This window comes from Ipomoea triloba, chromosome 5, assembly GCF_003576645.1.
Source record: "Ipomoea triloba cultivar NCNSP0323 chromosome 5, ASM357664v1".
NCBI classification, from domain to species: domain Eukaryota; kingdom Viridiplantae; phylum Streptophyta; class Magnoliopsida; order Solanales; family Convolvulaceae; genus Ipomoea; species Ipomoea triloba.
The window spans coordinates 24,842,032-24,868,308 of NC_044920.1; the positions used below are offsets into that span (position 1 = coordinate 24,842,032).

General features: G+C 38.9%; 2 protein-coding genes and 1 pseudogene across 2 annotated transcripts; all 3 read left to right on the forward strand.

The window, feature by feature from the left end:
• Positions 1 to 2,115: 2,115 nt before the first annotated feature.
• Positions 2,116 to 3,978, forward strand: LOC116018897 (geraniol 8-hydroxylase-like). Its single transcript, XM_031258925.1, has 2 exons — positions 2,116 to 3,098; positions 3,190 to 3,978. Exons 1-2 carry the CDS (start codon positions 2,205 to 2,207, stop codon positions 3,793 to 3,795), a joined length of 1,500 nt encoding a protein of 499 aa, XP_031114785.1. The 5' UTR covers positions 2,116 to 2,204; the 3' UTR covers positions 3,796 to 3,978.
• A 6,136-nt stretch (positions 3,979 to 10,114) lies between these two features.
• LOC116020770 (geraniol 8-hydroxylase-like) lies at positions 10,115 to 12,424 on the forward strand. Its single transcript, XM_031261294.1, has 2 exons — positions 10,115 to 11,002; positions 11,706 to 12,424. Exons 1-2 carry the CDS (start codon positions 10,115 to 10,117, stop codon positions 12,309 to 12,311), a joined length of 1,494 nt encoding a protein of 497 aa, XP_031117154.1. The 3' UTR covers positions 12,312 to 12,424.
• Positions 12,425 to 14,365: 1,941 nt separating this feature from the next.
• On the forward strand, positions 14,366 to 20,958 carry LOC116021081 (annotated as a pseudogene).
• Positions 20,959 to 26,277: the final 5,319 nt, after the last annotated feature.

The following is a 26,277-nucleotide window of genomic DNA, read 5'->3' on the forward strand; positions in this document are numbered from 1 at the left end:
CTACACTCTATGATGACTAGCAAAGTAAAATTTCTCAACTTACTTTAAGTTAATTACCGAATTATATCGCAAGAGCAACATATCTATCATTTCGTAAATATGTGGATACATCTAAGCTCCCACAAGGACCACTCCCTCACTTATTAAAACAACAAAGCCGTGTCTCATCATTCATTAACTGTATAGTTAGTTGATAGTACGTGTAACAAAAAATAATTACATATTGATAATTATTCATTTAATTTGTCCATATTTTCTCTCAACATTAAGCTATTTTGTTTATAGACCATTCCAAATTTCATTAGAATTATGACTAATTTGTGTTATTTTGCTAAAAGCAAGGAGTTGGAAGGAGTTTGATAGTTTTGGAGGCAAAGATGAGAATATCAAGGGAATTTTGGAGCAAATTACAAACCTTGAAAACTAGCTCTGGTGTTCACGCTCCTAGTCACACACAACAGTTAAATTACAAACCTATCATCGAAACGTGGCTTTAACTACTACGCAAGTATAAAAAAAAAATAGAATTACGTTTTTGTTACTGGTTATAACTTTTGGGCAGCGAAAAAACATTTGCACAGTTGAGGCAGCTGGCCTGGCAGCGAATGGACAGGTGCACTAGGAGGGGGAAATGGGGAATACAAACTTTCATTTTAAAAACATAATTATATTACAACATATATGTATTTCAATTGTATACTACGTGATTGTACGTTATAATGTCGTCGTTGGTATTGTTATGGATTTTGAATTGTTTAATTTCAAAAAGAGCAATAATTCTTGTTGATCGGTAACAGGGAGAAAACCAATAGAATTTTCTACTTCTTGAATTAAATGGAAAAATAATCGCAATTCCTCCTTACCAAACATGTCATTATATTTACAATTCACTTACAATTTTTCCATATTTATATAATTTCAACTTATTTTAAATAATAATAATAATATATAAATAAATAAATAAATAAGTAAAAGAACAAGAAAACAAATAGGTCCACTAATCACAATGTGAGATTTATGTAATACACATGTTCAAATGGCAAATTATTGCATGGACCATGGTCCACACAGCTGTGTGGACCAAAAATAAAAAGTACATTATCTTTGTACTGAAGGTATATTATTTTTGTATTCTAGGTACATTATTTGATCTATCAAATAATGTACCTAGAGTACAAAAATAATGTACCATAAAATAAAATAATGTACCTACAGTACAAAAATAATGTACTCTCAGTACAAAAATAATGTGCTTTTTATTTTTGGTCCATGCAATAATGACTGTGTTCAAATAGTCGCTACAAATTTTTTTTGTTATCCAAAAAATAGGCGGACCCACCCACTATCTTAACTTGCCTTTGTTACTCTGCAAGCATTATCTAATGATACTATTATTATTATTATTATTAATATTATTATTATTATTATTTTGGAAAATATTTTTTCCTCTACTAAAGTTGGCCCTCTTGAATTGATTCATCGGTATTTTATTTATTTATTTATTTATTTTGTGACGAGCAAAATGCCGAGAAAAATATCTTCATATCAAATCTGTTGTTATTGTTGATAGTGACCATTTTACATGATTTATGTACTGATTTTTTCATAGATAATTTTGTATTTGTTTAGTGAATCCCCCATTTATATGGACACTATAATTTCTTATTATAGTCAGTGATTTTAGTGTATGCATCTGTAATTATATAAAAACCAATAGCTTATATATGGCTTCTAAGTTAAATCATTCACTCTCAATAAAAATAAAAAATAAAAAAATCTTCTCACCATGCAAAGCTAGCTTTGTTGATCTAACTGATCTATCACTTGAAAATTTTGAACTTGTGAATTAACGTAATGACTAATGATTTACCTCCTCTAAGCCTCTAAGCCAGTAATGTGTGGCGATTATGGCCTTAGCTTATATTATGGGCAAGACTTTGGCACAGCCTCACCTCCATTCGATCAATTCCAATCAAGCCACTTGTGTGAGTTGTGTCAATACCCCTCAACATGTATAAGAAGACAAAAACATGATTTAATTTATTGAGGCAGCCGCGAGGGACCACGCCAATCTACCTCGGCCATTCTAGATCGATTAAGTGATTGGTTTAGTATCATACCATAGACCATTACGTTTATATATACATATCTAAATCTAAACATAAAGACCACATTGGGATTCAATAGAGGGAGAGAAAGAAAGAATGGATTTCCAGAGCATGGTAATAGCTGTACTGTTTGCCTGGACTTTGGTCCAAGGCCTCTGTTTACTAGCAAAAAGAAGTAAGAGTGTAGCCAAAAGGCTTTTACCCGGGCCAGTTCCGTTGCCAGTCATCGGAAACCTTCACTTGCTCGGAGAGCAACCCCACCAATCCCTAGCCAGGCTAGCCCAAAAATATGGTCCGGTTATGAATCTAAAACTGGGCATGATAAACACTGTGGTCATTTCCTCACCCGCCATGGCCAAAGAAGCTCTGCAGAAGCAAGACTTAGCCTTCTCTACTCACCGGTCAATCCCTGATGCTCTGCGGGCCAACAACCATTCCCAATTCTCTGTTGGTTTACTCCCTGTTGCCACCAAGTGGAGAGCCCTTCGTAAGATCATGAATTCCAACATCTTTTCTGGCAGCAGGCTCGAGACCAACCAACAGCTAAGGGCTAAAAAGATCCAGGAGCTTATAATTTACTGCCAAAAGAGCAGCGAGGTAGGGGAAGCTGTGGATATTGGGCGTGCAGCTTTCAGGACTACCCTCAATTTGCTATCAAACACCATTTTCTCTAAAGATTTAACGGACCCTTATTCGGATTCCGGTAAAGAGTTCAAGGATTTGGTGTGGAATATAATGGTGGAAGCTGGAAAGCCCAACCTGGCTGATTACTTTCCCTTTCTTGAAAAGTTTGATCCCCAGGGTATCCGGTGTCGCATGACATGCCATTTCACTAAGGCGCTACACCTTTTTCAAGATTTGATTGATGAACGGCTGGAGGAGAGGAAAATGAAAGGCAACAAAAATGATGATGCATTAGATTCACTTCTCAATGTCAGCCAAGAAAGGCCTGAGGAGATTGATACGACTCACATGCAGCACATGTTTTTGGTATGTTAACTTTAGTCCCCTTCAATTCACATTATTGGTTCGGGTATCTATAACTTGCTATATTGAATCTTACCCGCATACATGTTAATAGGATTTATTTGTTGCTGGGACTGATACATCATCAAGCACATTAGAGTGGGCAATGACGGAACTTCTTAAGAACCCAGAGACCATGGCAAAAGCACAAGCCGAGCTTGCAGATGTAATTGGTAAAGGCAAGCCAATACAGGAAGCTGATGTTTCTCGTCTACCTTACCTGCAGTGCATCTTGAAAGAAACCTTTAGAATGCACCCACCGGCTCCATTATTGATTCCGCGTAAAGTTGGATACGAAGTCAACCTATGTGAATACACTATTCCTAAGGACTCGCACATTCTAGTTAATGTGTGGGCAATTGGACGTGACCCCAACATTTGGGAGAAGCCATTAGTTTTCAAACCTGAGAGGTTTCAAAATTTAGAAATGGACTTTAGGGGACAAGATTTTGAGCTCATTCCATTTGGCGGAGGCAGAAGAATTTGTCCCGGACTGCCACTGGCAACAAAAACCGTCCCTGTAATGTTGGGGTCGTTGTTGAACTCATTCCAATGGAAGCTTGAGGGAAACATTGCACCCAAAGATTTGGACATGAAGGAGAAGTTTGGCTTTACAATTGCTAAAGATTGCCCTCTTAAGGCCATACCTATTCCCATTTAACATAGTGCCACTCTAGTTTGTGTTACGTTCTGCAGCAGTAGTGTTCAATAAAAGATATATGTATTGCTCTATTTTAGCTTATAATATATTGTCAGAAGCTTTGTGATATATGATATGATTTAGCATTGTCACCCAACTTGGTTGTGAAATAACTACTACATACAACCTTAGCTTGCTTGTGAAGTTTGCTGCATCTCATGCATGTTATTTGAATTGGACCGGCCCTTTCAACCAATTGTTATATTATATTGTAGAGCAAAGCTTACTATGTACATGGTGAATTATGTCCAATTAACTTATTATCTAATTTCACTTAACATGTTAAATAAACGCATTTATTTGTTATGACGCCAGACTGATACATCATTAAGCACATATTCTTCCAACTCTTTGTTGTTGTTTATTATTCAGTACATTTAGATTGTATTGCAACACTAGTTCCAACACACAAGACCAGAAGAATAATTTGTGGAAATAAAAACGAGTAGAAAGAAACAATTTGAGACAAAAAAAAAATACTCCAAATCTATGAGACACACATCTTAAATTAAATGATAGTTTTTTGCTACGGTGGGTGCTGTTTTGCTTTTTATCAAATGGAGGTTTCATTGCCCCCTCATGGTGGAGTCTTTAGCATGTATATGTAAGGAATTCTTATCTTGGTTAAATGGTCGCGAAGTGTCATAGGTGGAGCTTCTCACGGATTGTTCCAATCTTTATTGCTTTAACATCTTCTCATACTGATCTTTTCTCTTATATTAGCTTTATTATTAATGATTGTAGAGCTGATATGTCTTCTTTAAATTACTCGGTTAGCTTAGTTTCTAGATATGGCTCACACTCTAGCTTCATCTGCCTATTGTTAAACTAACACTTTGTACTGGAACTCCGTTCCTTCTAGTTGGTCCTAGATTTATAGGTGTTACTATACTTTTAGTTATTTATTTTCAAAATATCCACATTTGGTCCTAGTATTATTGTGGCATAACAATTTTTCATCCTCCATCCGTAGAAAAAAACATTTAAATGGCATTAAATATAATGACATTATAGTCCATTCAGCTCTAAGTGTTAATTCATTTTTTTTTTGTGGTTTTAGATTTATATGTGTTATTTCACTTTTAGTCTTTTAAAAAAAAAAATTTATAACATCCTCGGTGGTCATAGCATTATTGTGGCATGGCCTTTATTTGTCATTCATCAATAAATATGCTTAAATGACATTAAAAATGAAATTCTTTTTTTTTTTGTCATTCATCAATAAATATGTTTAAATGACATTAAAAATGAAATTATTAATCACTCAAAATCCTCTTTTTTTTTTCTTCTTGGTAATAGAAGAATATAATACAAAGGTTTTCTATATCTGTAAAAAAATTATATACACTGATCATATACCATAATTGATAGCATAAATAATTCAAATTAAAATTCATGCATAGCTGATGGGGAATACCCCAGGGTCAAATATACAATCGGTGTGATCGGATGGTCAGCGAACCTTTGGGCCGACCATATGTCTCATCCCGGTCGTATCCCCTGTTCTGGCCCCGTAGCCTCTACACTCTGGACCCACCTAATCTCCCGACCTCAAAGCTCTAAGACCTCGACCTCCACCCTGACATAAGACAGAGATTAAGGCACGTGTACGGCCCCAGAGTATGGCAGTGTACGGTCCCCAAGTGTTCAGCATGCCGACTGCGCGGAACTTGCGCCCCTCAGTTCGCTACTATAAATACCTGCATTTATTAAGGAGAAAAGACTTTTGGCAACCTACTCTTGGTCTGTGATATACTTCCCGATCACGTCTCCCATGATCCCTTAAGCTGCTTAACCCGACCTTTTGTAACTGATAGTCCTAACTTGTGTTGAGATCGTATCTTTCCGAGTATTTATACTATCAATAGCATTTTCAAAAATCATTTTCCAAGTTTTCAAATGAATGCTTAATTTATGGAGAATTGGGTGTGATGCAAATATTTAGGAAAATCATTTGATCTTGAAGTCTTGAGAGGTTTTGAAATTCTAGAATGAATGTTAATAGGGCAAAACTTTTAGCGCATTCCATTTGGTTCTAGCGGAAATATCAATTTTCTTTACAATGTCAATAATGGTGTTGAAAACGAGTGGTCATCGACTGGCCAACTTTATCACTCAAGTCAATGAAATAAAATATAAATAATGGAGAAAAAATAATGGACACAAATATGCTTTATGTGAAAATCATAAAGTGAAAATAACAGTTACTTTTTTTTTTCCTGTGGTGCAAAGCCAAAATTCCTTGCAATTCATTATCTTCCAAGGAATTTTAGTACATGTACAATTTTACATAGAGAATTCTCTAGTTTAAAGAATGCGTAGATGTGGATGTTCTTTTTGGTTAGGAAAAACTGTTGTCCGAAATTCCGTTCAACTACAATTTTTGGTCAAAGATAGCGTCCAATCGAACAAATATAGGACAAAAATTCCAAAAAGAAACCCACTATTGTAAAACACGGGAATTTCCGTTCAATGCTGAAAGGAAAACTCACATATAGAAACAAACAATATTAATCTTTGTCTGGTGTGCTAAACTCAAGTCAAAGCTCTGTTTAAATAGTAAAGATCTGAAGTCACGTATTATTTAAAGGATCTTAACCATTCATTAATTTATGGTAAATATTAATTAAATCATATAAGTAAATCGTGAATCACACAACTTTTCCGTGGCTTGCATTTTTCCCAACATCTAGTACCTCAACCATCACTTCCAATAATAATTGGGTCGTTGGTGTACTCATTGCGGTGGAAGATTGAAGGGGAGATAGCGCCAAATTAGGATTTGGACATGGAGAAGTGCGACATGTGATAATGAGCAAGACTTCCGTATATCCATATACAATCAGTCCACATGTGTTAATGTCCCTCAACAGAACAACAGTACTTTTCTAGAGTGATTGTGTGGTGGAAATTAAAGAATATGCATGTATGCAATATTATGGAAATTCTAGAGTGATTGTCCATATTTTTTCCTCTACATTAAGTTATTTTGTCCTTAGATTATTCCAAGTTTTACGAGGATTGTGACTAATTTGTGTTAGTTTTGCAATAATCGAGTGAAACTTGCAAATATTATGCGGGAGTATGTATTTGATAAGCTTCAAACTTGTGTAATAGCAAGTAAATTACACATGAGAGATAAACTGTATTAAGAAAACTTTGTGCATTGAGCTTGACTAGGAGGTTGTCCGCAAGAATAGCCCAGGTCTTTGAAGCCTTAACTTTCAAACATCATTTTCCAACATTTCAAATGGACGCTTAATTTATGAAGAATTGGGTGTGATCCAAATATTTGGGGAAATCATTTGATCTTGAAGTCTGAGACGTTTTAAAATTCGGGAGTGAATATTATGGGGCAAAACTTTTAGCTCATTCCATTTGGTGCTAGCTAAAAGATTTTCCTTACAATGTTAATAATGGTGTTGAAAATGGGCGGTCATTCGCTAGCCAACACTATTGCTCAATCAATGAAATAAAATATAAATGGACACTATTCCAATATATATATATATATATATATATATATATATATATATATATATATATATATGGACACAAATATGTTTTACTTGAAAACCATAGGTTTTTTTTTTTTTGTTGTTGCTGTTGTTTTTTTTTTTTTTTTTTTGCAAAGCCAAAATTCACTATCTTGCAAGGAATTTTAGTACATGTATAATTTTGTATAGAGAACTCTCTTATTTAAAGAATGTGTAGATGTGAATGCTCTTTTTCTCTATCTCTTTCTTGTCTTGGCTTATGACTTTTTATAGTGGAGGAGAGATAGTGTACATGATAATTGGATATTTTTGGTAGAGGGGCATAATTAATGGGATGAGGATGTGATTTAAGGAAAAAGAAGGATATTTTGGAAAGATGAGTTGATTTAAGTTGACCTAAATTCTCCTTTCAAAATTACAAGATTGTCATTGAATGCCTTCTTTTAATGTTTGAGAGTTATCATAATTATTTTTCAATGACTTTGACCAAGCCACCGAAACCAATAGTTATCGTGTGGACCATATACATTTTTATAACTTATAATGTACATTATTTTTACATATAAAGTACATGACTCTAACACATAATGTACATTATCTTACTACAAAATTTCATTATTCTAACTCATAATGTACATTATTCTAATATATAAAGGTTATGTTTGGCAAACCTAGTTGAAAAGTAGCTGAAAGCTGAAAAGTAGCTGAAAACTTAAAAGCTATAAGCTCAAAGATGAAATCTGAAGAGTTGTTAAGCTAGTTGTTATGCTTAAAAGTGTTTGGTAAAATTAGCTTTTTGATAAGCTGATAAATGTAAAAAGACTAAAAAGGACACATTCATTCAATTTAAATAGTTTTAAATTTAAATAGATTTGTTTATATATTAAAATATAAAATAGTGAAATCAATATATTTTAATAAAATATAAAGTAAGAACATATATTTGAAAGAATATAAAGTAAAACAAAATGTTTATAATTCATAAGATTAGTTCATACAAAAATCAATGTTCAAACACAAATGTCAAATTGAAATCACAACCAAACATATTAAAGAGAAAAAAAATCAAAAAGGTTTAGCCAAAAAAGTTTTAATTGGGAAGGGTAATGATGTCATTTCTTTAAAATAATAAGGTTAAAGATGGAAAAAAAGTTAGAAAGCTACTAGCTTATTTTGAAACGCTACCTTAGGTAGTGTTAAAAAATAAGCTCTTATTTTAAACTACTAGCTTATTTTAGGAACATTACCAAACAGAGCTTATAGCTTATAAGTAGCTTAAAATAAGCTATAAGCTCCTAAATAAGCTTTGCCAAACAGAGTCAAAGTATATTATTCTAACACATAATGTACATTATTTTACCCCGGAAGTTTCATTATTCTAACACATAATGTACATTATTCTAACTAACTCATAATGTACATTATTTTACCCCGAAAAGTTCATTATTCTAACACATAATGTACATTATTCTAACTAACTCATAAAATTTAACGATGTCGTTTCGGACCGTGGTCCATACAATAATTTGCCACCGAAATGGTGTATATGAGATCGTTATACCGTGGACCAGATTGTGCACTGCACCCCGTAAGGAGATGAGTTACGTGTAGTCTATAAACGGTCCACATTTGCGGGCATAGGAGCTGGCCCAGGGGGAATCGTCACTTGTGTGGAAATTGAACCCGGATTCTCCCAAAATTCCTCCCCACAAAGAAAGCTCACTTGCCACTTGAGCTATCCGTTGGGTTACAAATTTGCATTTGTAATTATGAATTATGATGTGTTTTTGCAACATAGAATCTCAAACCTACACACTACTATGGCTAGGAAATTAAAGTAATTAATTTCTCAACTTATTTTGAGTTAATTGGTGAATTATACCCCAAGAGCAACATATCTATCATTTCATATATATATATATATATGTGGACACATCAAATTAAAGCTCCCACAAGGGCCACTCCCTCACTTATTAAAACAACAAAGCCATGTCTCATCATACCATTCCCTCACTTATTAAAACAAACAAGGCCATGTCTCATCATTCATCAACTGTATACACAGCTAGGATTTTTGTATTCATATGATGGACATTGGTGTTGTTAATAATATCAAGTGAAACTATATTTGCTTGTTATACCTAATTGTATCGAGCAACAATGTTGATAGTGCTTGTAAGTTACACGCACTATAAACATTATATATATATAGAGAGAGGAAGGGTTCAAGTGAGAACACATCTTCCATCTTGAGAATTTTACCATTAGCAATAATCGAATGAAACCTGCAATTCTGCAAATACTATGCGTGAGTATGTATTTAGTAAGCTTCAATCTTGTGTAATAGTAGGTAAATCACACCTGAGAAATAAATTGCACTAAGAAAATTCTGTGCTTTCAGCTCGATATATTGGGAGGGTGTCGGCAAGCTAGAATAGGACGCACAGGTCTTTTGAAGCCTTAGCTTGTGATCTGAGAGAAAATGGGGGCTAGGGAGCCCAGAAAACTAGCATGAATGATTGGATGAAACATGAAAGCAAGAAATTAAAGCGCTCTTTATAGTCACAATTAAATTAAACCCGAGACTTAATAAAACGCTATCTAAGGCATATTATTTCTGAGATGATGTCAAACACCTTGTGTTCCAGTTTGAGGCGGACAATTTGAGAAAGTATAAATGAACATATACTATATTGTAATAGAGTTAGTAGTACTAAAAAAAATCTGAAATGATGATCATATATAACCTTCATAGACCATACCATAACTTCAAGAGAGAGAGAATGGACTTCCTGAGCATTGTAGTAGCAGTATTGTTTGCCTGGACTTTGGTCCAAGGCCTCTGTTTATTAGCAAAAAGAAGTAGTAGTAAGAGTGTAGGCAAAAAGCTTCCACCAGGGCCATTTCACTGGCCGGTCATCGGAAACCTTCACTTGCTTGGAACCCAACCCCACAAGTCCCTATCCCAGCTCGCCCAAAAATATGGTCCTATTATGAACCTGAAACTCGGCCTGATAAACACCGTCATCATTTCTTCGTCCGCCATGGCCAGAGAAGCTCTACAAAAGCAAGACTTAGCCTTCTCCACCCGGTTAGTCATTGATGTCGTCAGAGCTCAAAACCACAGCCAATTCTCTGTTGTTTGGCTCCCTGTTGCCTCCAAGTGGAGAACCCTTCGCAAGATCATGAATTCTAACATCTTTTCCGGCTACAAGCTCGACGCCGGCCAGCAGCTGAGGGCTAGAAAGATCCAAGAGCTCATTACCTACTGCCAAAACTACAGCCAGGCTGGGGAGGCGGTGGATATTGGGCGCGCAGCTTTTAGGACTACAATGAATTTGCTGTCAAACACCATTTTCTCTAAGGATTTATGCGACCCTTGTTCGGAATTCAAAGACTTGGTAAGGAATATCATGGAGGAAGCTGAAACGCCCAACATGGTTGACTACTTTCCCTTTCTACGAAAGTTTGATCCCCAAAGATTACGTCGACGCATGAGTGGTCATTTCAGTAAGGTGCTACACATTTTCAGAGGCTTGATTGATGAACGGCTGGAGGAGAGGAAAGTGATGAGTGGCAACAGAAATGTTGATATATTAGATACACTTCTCAACATCAGTCAACAAACGCCAGATGAGATTGATAATACCCTAATTCAGCATAACTGTTTGGTATGTTCCATTGCTTCCTAACTAATTAAGTTGGACTTTGGTCAAAACAATGTTTGGAGTACATTTAAAGATTTTTTTTCTTACTCAAAGTTAGTCGGAGTGTTGGTTTGTTTATTATAAGGTTCCAAATTCCATTCTTAGAGAGAATGACTTATTGACCTTCTTGATTTGAACTGGTCAGCAATAGACAACCTAGACAGATTTATTTCTTTGTGATCCTTTACTGAATAGGGCCCTAAGATGGAGTTTACCTAGTGAACACTTCATGTGGTGGCTACGAATTTGTCTCGTCACAAAAAATGTATTTAAAAAAATAGAATTAATGTATAAAAACATATCTGTTGGTGGTTGGATCTTGTTGGGAGAATCCTCGAATAACTGAACAGTAAATGTTTAATGTCCGGCCATCTTGGGCTTTGTTGGTTGCCTGGTTAGACCCTGGTTGAGACGATGTTGGGTGATGGCCCAGAGAGCAGAGTCGAGGATTCTGCCATCAAAATGTGGCTTTGACTGTTACACAAGTATAAGAAAATAAAGTTACACATTCGCTACTTGTTATAACTTTTGGAGTACGTACCGGTAAGTGCGATCTTGACAATATATTGGTATCAAAGCATGTTTATAGTTATTGTTCCACATAAGAGGGAGTTATAATTATCTTCACACCATATAATTGTTGTTTATTTCTCTGCTATATGAGCAGGACTTGTTTATTGCGGGGACCGATACAACTACAAGCACAATTGAATGGGCAATGGTAAAACTTCTTAAGAATCCTGAGACTATAGCCAAAGCTCAAGCAGAGCTTGCGGACGTTATCGACAAAGGCAAGTTATTAAACGAAGCTGATGTAAGTCGCCTCCCTTACTTGCAATGCATCGTGAAAGAAACTCTCAGACTACACCCACCAGCTCCACTTCTACTTCCGTGTAGAGTTGATCAGGATGTGGTCTTATGTGGATATACCATACTTAAGGACTCACTAGTTTTATTTAATGTATGGGCAATCTGGTGTGACCCAAATATTTGGGAGAATCCATTGATGTTTAAGCCTGAGAGATTTTGGAATTCGGAGATAGATGTTAGAGGACGTGATTTTGAGCTCATTCCATTTGGTGCTGGTCGAAGGATTTGTCCTGCAATGCCATTGGCGTTGAGAGTGATTCCGGTAATGTTGGGGTCATTGCTTAACTCATTTCAGTGGAAGATTGATGGTGACATAGAACCAAAGGATTTGGACATGGAGGAGAAGTTTGGCACTACATCTGGTAAAGCTCATCCTCTTAGAGCCATCCCTATTCCCTTATAAAATTTATAGTACTACTCCAATTTTATTTTTGATCCATATATAGTAGTTTCTAATAAATTGTTACTCTAATTCTCTAAATATGATTGGCGAATCTCATAGTATCCCTTAATTTATTTGTTCGGCGACGATTTGGAGAACCGAGCCTACCATCTTGTCATCAAAACGTGGCGCCAACTGCTATGCAAGTATAAGAAAATAGAATTGCGTATTTGTTGCTCATTATAACTTCTAGGATAGTGAAAAAACACTTGCACAGTTGAGGCTGGCAGCGAATGGACAGGTGCACTGGGAGAGGAAAATGGGGAATACAAACTTTCATTTTAAAAACATAATTATATTACAACATATATGTATTTCAATTGTATAGTATTACGAAATATTACTACAAAAATAATATTTCTAGAAAAATAACAAGCACAAAAAATGAAAGGGTTTTCTGGCAGGTGGTCAATACGAGTCGAGCGAATCACTCTTTCCTGGCCTTAAAACCTTATTTGCTATCTCCCAAAATGCTCAAAAATGTTCAAATTGTTTGGTGTTATGTGACCTTCTATCTTCTACTGAAATGAGTTCAACAATGACCCTAGACTTACTACAACCATTCTCAATAATGCCATTGGTATTGCGGGGCAAATCCTTCGACCAACACCAAATGAAATAAGTTCAAAAATCACGCCCTCTAACATCTATTTCATAATTTCAAAACCTTTCGTGATTGAAAATGAATTGATTTTTCCAAAATACTTGGATCTCGACCCATTGCCCATTCATTGAATAGAATCTTTGAGTCCTTAATTAGGTATGGTATATCCACATAGGACCACATCTTGTTCAACTCTGCATGGAAGTAAGAGCGGAGCTGGTGGGTGTAGTCTGAACTTTTTTTCCACGATTCATTGCAAGTAAGGAAGGCCAATAACATCAACTTCGTTTAATAGCCTGCCTTTGCCAATTACATCTGCAAGCTCTGCTTGAGCTTTCGCCCTAGCTTAGGAGTTATTAAGTAGTTTTGTCATTGTCCACTCTACTATGTTTGGAAGATATATTGGTACCGCAACAAACAACTCCTATTGATATAGTAGATTAGTAGACAACCAATTCGGTATAGTTTTTTGCCAAAAATACAGGCCAACCATGCCTGGTGGGATGTGGCAAATTTTGCAAGCCACTCAAATTTTTCCAACATATTTGATTCGTGAATTTATGTCCACAAGTTTCACCGGTACCTGCTAAGCCTAAGTGCTAATTCAATTCGGTATAAACAAACTGATCTAGTCCGACCTCAATCTGCATGCCCACCGTAAATGGAAAACTGATATGCCACTTGCGGGAGTCAAACTTGGGTTCTCTCGAAATTCTGCCCCACAAAAAGAGCTCTATTGCCACTTGAGCTACCCCATAAGGTTCTAATTGCTTAATGCTGATGTTCCATATATTGGTTGTCTGCTATATCAATGGATACATCTTTGAACACACTAGAGTGGCAATGACAGAACTTATTAATAACCTTGTGGGTATAACTGTACAAGTATCACATTTTCACTTGACCCGACACTATCCGATCCATCTCACAGTGAGACAGTCTCACACAAGTTTTTGCCTTTGATGATTAAGATACGCGATTTATTTTGTCCATCCAACAACTCTGAGGTAGAGACTTTGGAAATTTGGAATTAATCTGACCGCAAACTGGGATATGTAATTTAAAAAAAAAATAGCTCCTAAGTTAAATAATCAGTCAGTCTCATATTAAAAACAACACTCTAACAAAAAAACTGTGCATGCCGTTTGCGATAATGGGCAAGACTTTGGCACGGCCTACTTTCCAATCAAATCCACTTGTGTCAATAACTCAATACCCGTCAACATGTCCTAAAAGAAAACTAACAACACTATTTATTGAACGTAGCTGCCGGGACCATGCCAATCTACCTTGGCTTTCTAGATCGAGTTAGTGATTGGTTTTTTGTCATACCATAGACCATTCTGTGTATTTATACATATATATATCTAAACATAAAGACCAGATTGGGATTCAATTCCGGCCTACAACTTAGAGAGAGATAGAGAATGGATTTCCAGAGCATTGCAGTAGCTGTATTGTTGGCCTGGACTTTGGTCCAAGGCCTCTGTTTACTAGCAAAAAGAAGTAAGAGTGTAGGCAAAAGGCTTCCACCGGGGCCAGTTCCCTTGCCTATCATCGGAAACCTTCACTTGCTCGGAGAGCAACCCCATCAATCCCTAGCCCGCCTAGCCCAAAAATATGGTCCTGTTATGAATCTAAAACTGGGCATGATAAACACTGTGGTCATTTCCTCATCCGCCATGGCCAAACAAGCTCTACAGAAGCAAGACTTAGCCTTTTCTACCCACCGGGCAATCCCTGATGCTCTGCGAGCCAACAACCATTCCCAATTCTCTGTTGTTTTTCTCCCTGTTGCCTCTTTCAGGAGTGTAATAGTTGCCACTTGGCACCATAACAAATTCTTGATCTGTTGTTTTCAGTTAGGCTGCTGTTAAGCCCTTTTTTCCCTCTTCTTTGTACTGTATATAAACCTTCACTTTCAGTTGTGATCAGTAATGAAAAAGTCCAGTTCTCTTACTCCCTTCTTCTCCACTTTACTCTCATTCCTCTACTTCTTTTATTGCTCCGTAACATGGTATCAGAGCACACAGAGTAAGGAGCACCTTCAATTAATCTCTCATGGCTGCGTGGCCCCCAATCAACATTCGATCAATACCAGTTGACAACTCGGCAGGAATCCCGGCAGGAAATGCGACGATCGGGAACACGGCGCCGTCATCTTCCACAGATGCAACTGGATCTAATGCTTCTGAGGTAACCTTCAATCCTGAGGCACAAACGAATCCCTACTTTCTGCACATCAATGAAAATCCAGCCCTAGAGCTGGTTTCCTTCCCATTAGATGGTTCAAATTACCACCCGTGGGCTAGGGCAATGACCATGTCTTTGTCATGCAAGAATAAGATCCCATTCATCAATGGGACCATCAAGAAACCCTCCACAGATAATCTGGAGAGGTACCTTGCCTGGGCGAGATGCAACAATATGGTTGTTTCTTGGATTGTTTGTACCCTGTCTCCAACAATTGGGCGAAGTGTGTTGTGGATTGACACAGCCTATGGAGTTTGGGATGACCTAAAGAGGAGGTTTAGCAAGCAAGATCTGTTTCGAATTGCAGAGATTAAATGTGAGATTTATCAAACTAAGCAAAAAGATAACTCACTGAATGAATATTTCACTAGACAGAAACTGTTATGGGATGAACTGACTATCCTAAGACCCTTGGTATGTTGTGCTTGTCCTACTAAATGTGAGTGTGGGAAGAAGATTGATGACTTGAATGAGCAATCTGAGATGGATAAGTTGTCCATCTTTCTAATTGGTCTGCATGAAAGATACACCGGAGCTAGAAATCAGAAAATGCTCATGAGGCCACTTCCAGATGTTAATGAAGCCTATTCCATGATTGCACAGCAAGAAAGACAATTCCAAATGAATGATACAGGTTTTGAGAGTCAGTTGTATCAAACAAGAGAGAATAACACAACAGGAAGTGTGTGTGTGGCCAAGGCAGATGGGAATTTTCAGTCTGGTTTCAAGAAATTCATAGCAGGCAACAAGAAACCTGTGTGTAGCCACTGTGGATACACAGGTCACACTCAAGACAAGTGCTATAAAAAGCACGGTTATCCACCTGGTTGGAAACCAAGGCAAAGAAACCAGGGCTCAGTAAATCAGATCCAAGGGCCATCAGTAAATCAGCCTAATCATGATGGGGGTATGCAATTCACACAGGATAACTTCAAGAGATTCATGGAATTTATGCAGGCATGAAGACCAGTTGCTGAAAATATTGATACACCCCTTGATCACTCCTCACAAGCCCTTGTCAACACCATATCTTCTGATTTTCAGAATGAAGGTATGATCCCTTCATTTAACTCTGCTAAGCATGGTAAATTTGACTGGATTGTGGACAGTGGTGCCACACATCATATTGTTTGTGATTTGGGATTATTAAGCAATAAAAAAAGAGTCCAAAATATGCATGTCAGCCTGCCAAATGGTCAGCAAGCTGCCATTACTTTTACTGGTTCAGTTCTGCTATCTAATGAGTTTATCCTGCACAATGTACTTTATGTTCCTAGCTTCCATTACAATTTGATTTTAGTAGGATCTTTCACTAAGAACTCCAAATACAGCATGGAGATGTATTCTGACCAGTGCATTATACAGGATGCTATCCATGGTAGAGTGATTAGAAGGGCTAAGCTGCAAAATGGGCTGGACTACCTAGTGTTTCCTATTGTTTCATTCCTTGTATGTAGTTCAGTTTCAAGTACAAGTAAATGTACCTTGTGGCATGCCAGATTAGGGCATGCCTCTTATCCCAAGTTACAATTGTTGAAAGGGATAGAACCAATGATTCATGTTAATAAAGATTTGGTTTGTGATAACTGCCATTTTGCCAAACAAAAGAGGTTTCCATTTCAATCTAGTGATTCTATGTCAGCTAACTACTTTGATTTGTTGCATGTTGATATATGGGGACCCTACAAAGTAACCACCATACACAGTCATCACTATTTCCTTACTATATTGGATGATCACAGCAGGGCTGTTTGGGTCTATTTGATGAAAATGAAATCAGAAGTCAGAGATTTGATCACAGGGTTTTGCAACTTAGTTGAGAACCAGTTTGGAGCTAAAGTCAAGTGCATAAGGTCTGATAATGGCCTAGAATTTAATATGGTTGAATTCTTCAGACTAAAGGGGATTGTGCATCAAACATCATGCTTCTATACACCTCAACAGAATAGTAGGGTGGAGAGGAAGCATGGCCACTTACTATCTACTGCTAGAGCTCTTAGATTCCAAGCAAGGTTACCAAAATGCTTCTAGGGAGAATGTGTGTTGCATGCAGCATATATAATCAATAGGCTACCATCCACTGCCATTAACAATCAAGTCCCCTACCAAGTGTTAATGAAGAAAGTTCCACAATATCAACACCTAAAGGTATTTGGTTGCTTAGCCTATGCAACAACAGTGGGGCCTAGATCCAAGTTAGATGCTAGAGCCAGAAAATGCATCTTTCTTGGCTACACAAATGGAACAAAAGGCTACAAGATGTATGATCTTATATCTAAAGAGTTGTTCATCTCCAGAGATGTGGTTTCTTATGAGCACATCTTTCCTTTTCAACAGATCAGCAGCCCAACAAAGGAACATTCTCAGGTCATACTTCCTACAAAAAGCACTGACTCCATTGAGAATTCAAAAATATTCCAGACTCAGAACCAAGCCTGTGGGTCTCACCTGGATGGTACCTCTAGCCAGCCACTAGATGAAACACATAACCAAAACCAAGTTAGCAGTGAACAAACTTGGTCTCCTTTAGTGTATGAACAACCAACTGAGATAGCACACAACCCTCACCACTCAGAGAACCCTAATCATCAGGCTACTAGAAGGTCTACAAGGCAAAAACATACTCCTAACTATCTACAGGACTATGTTTGTCAAAGTGTAGCAGTCAAAACCTTTCCTCATCCAATCAGCAAAGTCATTAACTATAGCAGGCTTGAACCAGCTTTCCAGTCATTTGTCATGAACATTTCCTGCCAATCTGAGCCAAGAAACTTCCAAGAAGCAGTCCAACATGAATGTTGGAGGAAGGCCATGCAAGAAGAAATCACTACCTTGGAGAAAAATGACACATGGAAACTGATGGACCTACCCCCTTCCAAGAAGCCAATTGGTTGCAAGTGGGTGTATAAGGTCAAGTATAAGGCTGATGGTAATATAGAAAGGTATAAGGCAAGACTTGTGGCAAAGGGGTATAATCAGACACTTGGCATTGATTACCTAGATACATTCAGCCCAGTAGCAAAAATGACTACCATTAGAACACTCTTAGCAGTAGCAGCAGCTAAAGATTGGCATCTTCACCAAATGGATGTCAATAATGCCTTCCTCCATAGAGATTTGGAAGAGGAAGTTTATATGCAGCTGCCACTTGGCTTTCCAGGAGAGAAAAATGGACAAGTTTGCAAGCTGAACAAGTCTTTATATGGCCTGAAACAAGCCAGCAGGCAATGTAATACCAAGTTGAGTATTGCCCTGCAAAGCATGGGGTTCAAGCAGTCCATGCCTGATAACTCCTTATTCACTAAAGGTGAAGGTAAGACATTTGTGGCATTGTTAGTATATGTTGATGATATAGTTGTAGCAAGTGCTGATTTGGAAATCATACAAGAAGTAAAGAGGCAGCTAAATGCTAAGTTCCAAATAAAAGATTTAGGGACTATGAAGTATTTTCTTGGTCTAGAAGTTGCTAGGCAAAGAAAGGGCATTGCAGTTTGCCAAAGGAAGTATGCTCTTGAATTACTTGATGATACAGGGTTCACAAACTCAAAACCAGTTTACAGTCCCATAGTTCCCTCACATAAACTTAGCAAAAATGAGGGTGATCCACTTGAGGACAACACTCAGTACAGAAAAATAATAGGAAAACTCCTATACCTAACTATTACTAGGCCTGACATCAGTTTTGCCACTCAGCAGCTGTCTCAGTTCCTTGACAAACCTACTCATTTACATCTACAAGCTGCCCACAGAGTGTTGAGGTACATAAAGGCTGCCCCTGGCCAAGGGTTATTCTTTCCAGCAGATTCTGATTTGCAGTTGAAGGCCTTCTCTGATTCAGATTGGGGAGCTTGTGTTGATACAAGGAGATCTGTTACTGGATTCTGCATTTTTCTGGGAAGTGCCTTAGTTTCATGGAAATCCAAAAAGCAAGCCACAGTTTCTAAGTCCTCCTCAGAAGCAGAATATAGAGCCCTAGCAACTACAACTTGTGAAATATAGTGGCTATCTTTTTTGCTGGCTGAGTTTGGAGTGCATCAAGGAGGGGCAGTGGCTGTCTATTGTGATAGCAAATCTGCAATTGCAATTGCAGAGAACCCAGTATTCCATGAATGCACAAAGCATATAGAGCTTGATTGCCATTTAGTCAGGGAGAAGTTGAGCAAGGGCATCATCAAGTTGTTTCACATTTCCTCTGAAAACCAGTTAGCAGACACCTTCACTAAAGTACATTGTCCTAGCTCCTTCCATAAATACAATTCCAAGCTTGGATTGTTAGACTTGTACAATCCAGCTTGAGGGGGGCTTTCAGGAGTGTAATAGCTGCCACTTGGCACCATAACAAATTCTTGATATGTTATTTTCAGTTAGGCTGCTGTTAAGCCCTTTTTTCCCTCTTCTTTGTACTGTATATAAACCTTCACTTTCAGTTGTGATCAGTAATGAAAAACACCAGTTCTCTTACTCCCTTCTTCTCCAATGTACTCTAATTCCTCTGCTTCTTTTACTGCTCCGTAACAGCCTCTAGGTGGAGAGCCCTTCGTAAGATCATAAATTCCAACATCTTTTCAGGCAGCAGGCTCGAGAACAACCAACAACTAAGGGCTAAAAAGATCCAGGAGCTTATAATCTACTGCCGAAAGAGGAGCGAGGTAGGGGAAGCGGTAGATATTGGGCGTGCAGCTTTCAGGACTACCCTCAATTTGCTGTCAAACACCATTCTCTCTAAAGATTTAACCGACCCTTATTTGGATTCCGGTAAAGACTTCAAGGATTTGGTGTGGAATATGATGGTGGAAGTTGGAAAGCCCAACCTGGCTGATTACTTTCCCTTTCTTGAAAATTTTGATCCCCATGGTATCCGGCGTCGCATGACATGTCATTTCAATAAAGCACTAGACCTTTTTCAAGATTTGATTGATGAACGGTTGGAGGAGAGGAAAATGAAAGGCAACAAAAATGATGATGCATTAGATTCACTTCTAAATGTCAGCCAAGAAAGGCCTGAGGAGATTGATACGACTCACATTCAGCACATGTTCTTGGTATGTTAGTTAATGTTAGTCCCCTTCAATTCACATTATTGGTTCGGGTATCTATAACTTGCTTTTTTGAAACTTACCGGCGTTGTCATCATACATGTTAATAGAATTTATTTGTTGCGGGGACTGATTCATCATCAAGCACATTAGAGTGGGCAATGGCGGAACTTCTTAAGAACCCCGAGATCATGTCAAAAGCACAAGCGGAGCTTGCAGATGTTATTGGTAAAGGCAAGCAATACAAGAAGCTGATGTTACTCGTCTGCCTTACTTGCAATGCATCTTGAAAGAAACCTTTAGAATGCACCCACCTGTTCCATTTTTGATTCCGCGTAAAGTTGAACACGAAGTCAACCTATGTGGATATACTATTTCAAAGGGCTCGCAAGTTCTAGTTAATGTGTGGGCAATTGGACGTGACCCCAAAATTTGGGAGAAACCATTAGTTTTCAAACTTGAGAGGTTTCAAAATTTAGAAATGAACATTAGAGGACAAGATTTTAAACTCATTCCATTTGGCGAAGGCAGAAGAATTTGTCCCGGATTGCCACTGGCAACAAAAACCATCCCTGTAATGTTGGGGTCGTTGTTGAACTCATTCCAATGGAAGCTTGAGGGCAACATTGCACCCAAAGATTTGGACATGAAGGAGAAATTTGGCTTTTCAATTGCTAAAGATTGTCCTCTTAAGGCTATCTCTATTACCATTTAACATAGTGCAACTCTAGTCTAATTTGTGTTACTTTCTGCAGCAGTGTTCAATAAAATATACTCCCTCTGTCCCATTTTACTTGTCCTATTTACTATTCATTGGTCAAACCAACTCTTCATTCTTTGCTTATTTTATTTAATTTTTTGTGTCATTTTGCCTGTCCTATTTACTATTCATTGGTCAAACCAACTCTTCATTCTTTGCTTATTTTCTTTAGTAATTTTTTATTATTTTTAAATTTAATTTTTTGTGTTTAATAGTACTTTTAGTGTAGTTTCTAAATATATAAATTTTATATATTAATGCTAAACTTAATAATATGAAAAATTGGATTAAAAATTACTTCAGTCAAGCCTCGTTAAACGAACCAGACAACCATTTTGGGACGGAGGTAGTATATGTATTGCTCTATTTTAGCTTAGAATATACATACATACATACATACATACATACATACATATATATATATATATATATATATATATATATATATATAGTTGAGTTCAAGTGTGGCATGCTTATTAGGTGGGGTCGTGCGGCCTTTTTCACCATTAGATTACAGCAAGTCATCTTTTTCGCCATTAGATTACAACAAGTCATCAAATAACGCACAATACATATGTGCAAAAAATATACACTATTATATTTTACGTACTAAAATACACCAGAGGACACATAAAACATATATATATAGTTGAGTTCAAGTGTGGCATGCTTATTAGGTGGGGTCGTGCGGCCTTTTTCACCATTAGATTACAGCAAGTCATCTTTTTCGCCATCTTTTTCACCATTAGATTACAGCAAGTCATCTTTTTCGCCATTAGATTACACATTAGATTACAGCAAGTCATCTTTTTCGCCATTAGATTACAGCAAGTCATCAAATAACGCGCAATACATATGTGCAAAAAATATACACCATTATATTCTACGTACTAAAATACACTAGAGGACACATAAAACACACCATTCTACACTATAACCAAATGCACTTATTCACTTAAAATTCATCAATATACGTAATAAAATGCATCATTCTAATAAAACGCATCATTCTACGTATTAAAATGCACAGCAACGTGCGTCATGTCAGATTATAATTACACATACACTATTTACACATTAGAAAACATGTGCTAAAATATGCATAATTCTACGTATTAAAATGCACCACCACGTGTGTTAAAATGCACAATTCCACATATTGAAAATTCTCGTCCCAGATTATAAACATGCACTATACTATTACATTTATTAGAAAACATGTGTTAAAAATTTATACTTATTTTAGTAATAAATTGAGTAATAATGTGCATGAGATTCTCCAATCATATTGAACACAACATATTTAATTTATTTTAAACTGCTATATATGGATTAAGAATAAAACTGGAGTGATACGATGAGATTATCAGGAAATTGAATTCATTGAGTTACAACTGAATGTTACAATCCTATATGAATAGGAAACATAAAACTCTCCTATAAACTAGGAAGCTAAGTCAATTAAACGTACATCACATAATAAACTAAATACATGACTCTAATATTATTCACACACCCCCTCAAGCACAAGGTTGGCTGCTAACGACATTGAGCTTGTCCCGTAGCGTGTTAAACCTCGGAGCTGGTAGCGGCTTAGTGAATATATCTGCAAGTTGTTCCTTCGTAGACACAAAACTAACTTTGAATTCCCCGGAGGCTACCTTGTCGCGGACGATATGATAGTCAATCTCAACATGCTTCGTCCGAGCATGAAATACTGGATTGGCAGCCATATACATAGCCCCCAGATTGTCGCACCACAGCGTCGCAGGTGTCCCGGAATGTAGACCTAGTTCCTTCAGCAATGAGATAACCCAGGTAACCTCAGCCGCTACATCAGCAAGACCTTTGTACTCTGCCTCTGTCGATGACCGTGCGACAGTGCGTTGCTTCCGTGAGAGCCAGGAGATCAGATTCTTCCCAAGATAAACGGCATACCCACTCGTCGACTTTCTGTCTATCGGACACCCAGCCCAGTCAGAGTCCGAGAAAGCGTGGATGTCTGCTGAATCTGATTTGGAGAGGAGCAACCCATAGTCAACTGTACCCTTGACATATCGCAGGAACAAGGGACGCCTCATTCCATTAAGCAAGAACCCAAGCTAAGAGCAGGGCAGATGAAGTCGACAAATCGGGTCAAAAGGTAGCTCATTCCTCTTGCTTCGGCACGCTTTGTTCCTAAAGATCCCTCTTTCATCGGTATTGAGCCAGCACTCGTTTAAGCAGAGCCCAGTGATCGTCGGTGGGGAGTGCATGAACTGGCATAGGCGATTGACCGCAAAGGACAAATCTGGGCGCGTGATCGTGAGGTACTGAAGAGCGCCGACCAGGCGACGATACTGTGTTGGATTGTCAAAAGAATTATCGGATGGAGATACAGCCTGTGTGACCGCAGCTGGGGTAGATAAGGGCTTACAATCAGACATCCCTGCGCGAGTCAAAATGTCAACCATATAGCGCCGTTGTGACAGAACAAACCCTGTGTCCACTCGGATAGTTTCAATACCGAGAAAGAACGCTGGCGAGCCCAAGTCTCGAATTTTGAAGGCAGTAGATAGGCGTAGAAGCAGGCTATCGACTAGAGTCGTGTCGTTACCCATCATGATTATGTCATCCACGTAAACCAGCAGGAAGACTCTAGAGGTACCAAGAGTGAAGTGGAATAGAGATACATCTGTTTTTGACGCACAGAATCCTGAAGATAGTAAGAAGTCGTGCAGCCGTTTGAACCATGCTCGCGGAGCTTGCTTGAGTCTATACAGAGACCGTTGCAGGTGACACACATAGTCAGGGTGAACGGGGTCCTCATAACCGGGAGGCTGTTTCATAAACACTGTTTCAGATAAGTGTCCGTTGAGAAATGCGTTGTGAACATCCAGCTGGCGTAGCGTCCACTCATTTGAGACTGCAAGAGAAAATAACAGACAAACCGTAGTGGGTTTAACCACGGGACTGAAGGTGTCAAAAAAATCCTCACCGGCGACCTGGTTGAACCCCTTGGCGACCAGGCGAGCTTTGTAGCGCTCTATTGTCCCGTCGGCCTTACGCTTTGTGCGAAAGACCCACTTGCAGCCAATCACGTTCATGTCAGGCTGTAGAGGTTTTAGCTGCCACGTGTTGTTGTGCAGGAGTGCATTAAACTCCTGATCCATGGCGTCACGCCACTGTGGATGTCCAACTGCTTGGGAATAGCAAGTTGGGTCCGGAGATACCGTGAGAGCATAAAATTGCTCATTTGAGCCACGAGTCATGTGACGCAACCGCATGGTATGCCCACGGTCTTGAGCTGTTGCCCTAGTGCGTCGAGCCTGAGCTGTGGTTGTGGCAGGAGGCCCCTGTATTGCTAGGATTGGTGAAGCTTGGGCTAGAGGCTGATCTGATTCTGCCGGTATAGCAGTGACTTCTTGGCGGCAGACTACAGGACTAGTCCCCCACGGTGAACTCGAGTCCACCGATACCACCTTTTCCTGTTTGAGCAAATCTGAAAAAGGAAACACTGATTCGTCAAACCGAATATGTCGGCAGATAAAGATTTTCCCAGTGATGGGATCCATGCAACGGTAACCCCTAAAGGACGGAGGGTAACCTAAGAAGACACATGGTGTCGACCAGAACTCTACCTTGTGCCGGTTATAAGGCCGAAGGTAAGGGTAGCATTTGCACCCGAAGACTCGAAGAAAGGTGTATGTAGGTGGTGTTTTATATAAACGGTACTGAGGACTTTCAAACTGCAACGCAGACGAGGGAAGACAGTTGATTAAATAAGTGGCTGTTTCAAAGGCCCAATCCCAATACTTTAACGGGACTGAACTTTCAGCTAGAAGGGCTAACCCTGTTTCGACTACATGCCGATTGCGGCGTTCCACTCGGCCATTTTGTTCATGTGTATAGGCACATGATTGCCTATGCACAATCCCCAGGCTTTCAAAAGTTTTATGTAACCGTTGGTATTCACCCCCTAAATCCGATTGTATGCATTTGATAGAACGCGAAAACCGGCGTTCTACCATCACACGAAACGAGTCAAAAACTTTATAAATGTCAGATTTTACCCGTAAGGGATAAAACCAGCAAAAACGAGTACAATCGTCAACGAATAGAATAAAATAGCGACTACCAGAAACAGAAATAACGGGCGCAGGGCCCCAAATGTCAGCATACAAAAGATCTAAAACATTAAAACTTGAATAAGCAACCCTATCTAGTGGAAAACGACTGGATTTCCCAAGCTGACAGGCGGAGCATATCTGCGGCGAACTGACTTTATTTGTTGTGACCGGGAGATTATGAAGAACACGATTTAGGACTTGCGTATGAGGGTGACCCAACCGGCTGCGCCAAACAGTGGAGGAGGCTCGAGCACTCAAGAAAGCTAAGTGATGACGGGGAACGGATAACCTGTATAACCCGCCAACGGTCGGTCCTTTAAGAAGAACCGCCTTGGTGGTGCAGTCCTTGACAACAAAAAAAGACTTGTGAAACTCAAAGAATATATCATTTTCAGAAGTAAAACGATGTACAGATAATAATGGAACAGATAATTTGGCCACATGTAAGATATTTGTTAAAGATAGGGATTTAGATTTAGTAGGAAGTGTTGCATGGCCCACACTAGAAATACCTAGACCTGCTCCATCTCCAACACGTAAAACATCACCGCCGTTGTACTCGTTCGAACTAGCCATCATCGACGAGTCAGGTGTCGCGTGCGCCGTTGCTCCAGTATCGGGATACCAGATATCCACAGCAGGCGTGGTGGCGGCTTCTCCAGCGACGGCGACGTGGGCTTGTGCTGGTAGTTCGGCGGCGTATTTCCGGAAGTAGTGGACTACCGTGTGACCATGCGAACGGCAGATCTGGCATCGCGGACTGTTCCCGCGGCCTTGCCATCGGCCGCCGTTCCTGCCGCGACCATTGCGGCCTCCCCTCTAGCCGCCGTTCTATCCGCCTCGGCCACCATCGCCATTCTGCCGGCGCCCTCTGCCCGCATACAGCGCGGCCGGTGCTGCTCCTGGAATCGCGCCGTTGTCAAATGGGAGTTCATCGGAGAAGATGAACTCCTGTGCCTGCAAAAAGTCCGCAAGCTGCGGGATTGTTACCGGTGTGCCGGAAACCGTTAGGGATGCGGCCATGGCTCTAAACTCCGGTCGTAAGCCGTGAAAGATGTACAGGTTCTGTTCTTCAAGGGAAACCGGACGCCCGGCCAACGCAAGATCCTCCACCAACAGCTGGGCGCGGCCGAGGTATTCCACCGGAGTACTGTTACCTTGGCGA

Coding starts and splice junctions, on each gene's coding strand:
- LOC116018897 (XM_031258925.1), top strand. CDS start 2,205: ATGGATTTCCAGAGCATGGTAATAGCTGTACTGTTTGCCTGGACTTTG. Junction 3,099..3,189: donor ACATGCAGCACATGTTTTTG/GTATGTTAACTT, acceptor ACATGTTAATAG/GATTTATTTGTTGCTGGGAC.
- LOC116020770 (XM_031261294.1), top strand. CDS start 10,115: ATGGACTTCCTGAGCATTGTAGTAGCAGTATTGTTTGCCTGGACTTTG. Junction 11,003..11,705: donor TAATTCAGCATAACTGTTTG/GTATGTTCCATT, acceptor CTATATGAGCAG/GACTTGTTTATTGCGGGGAC.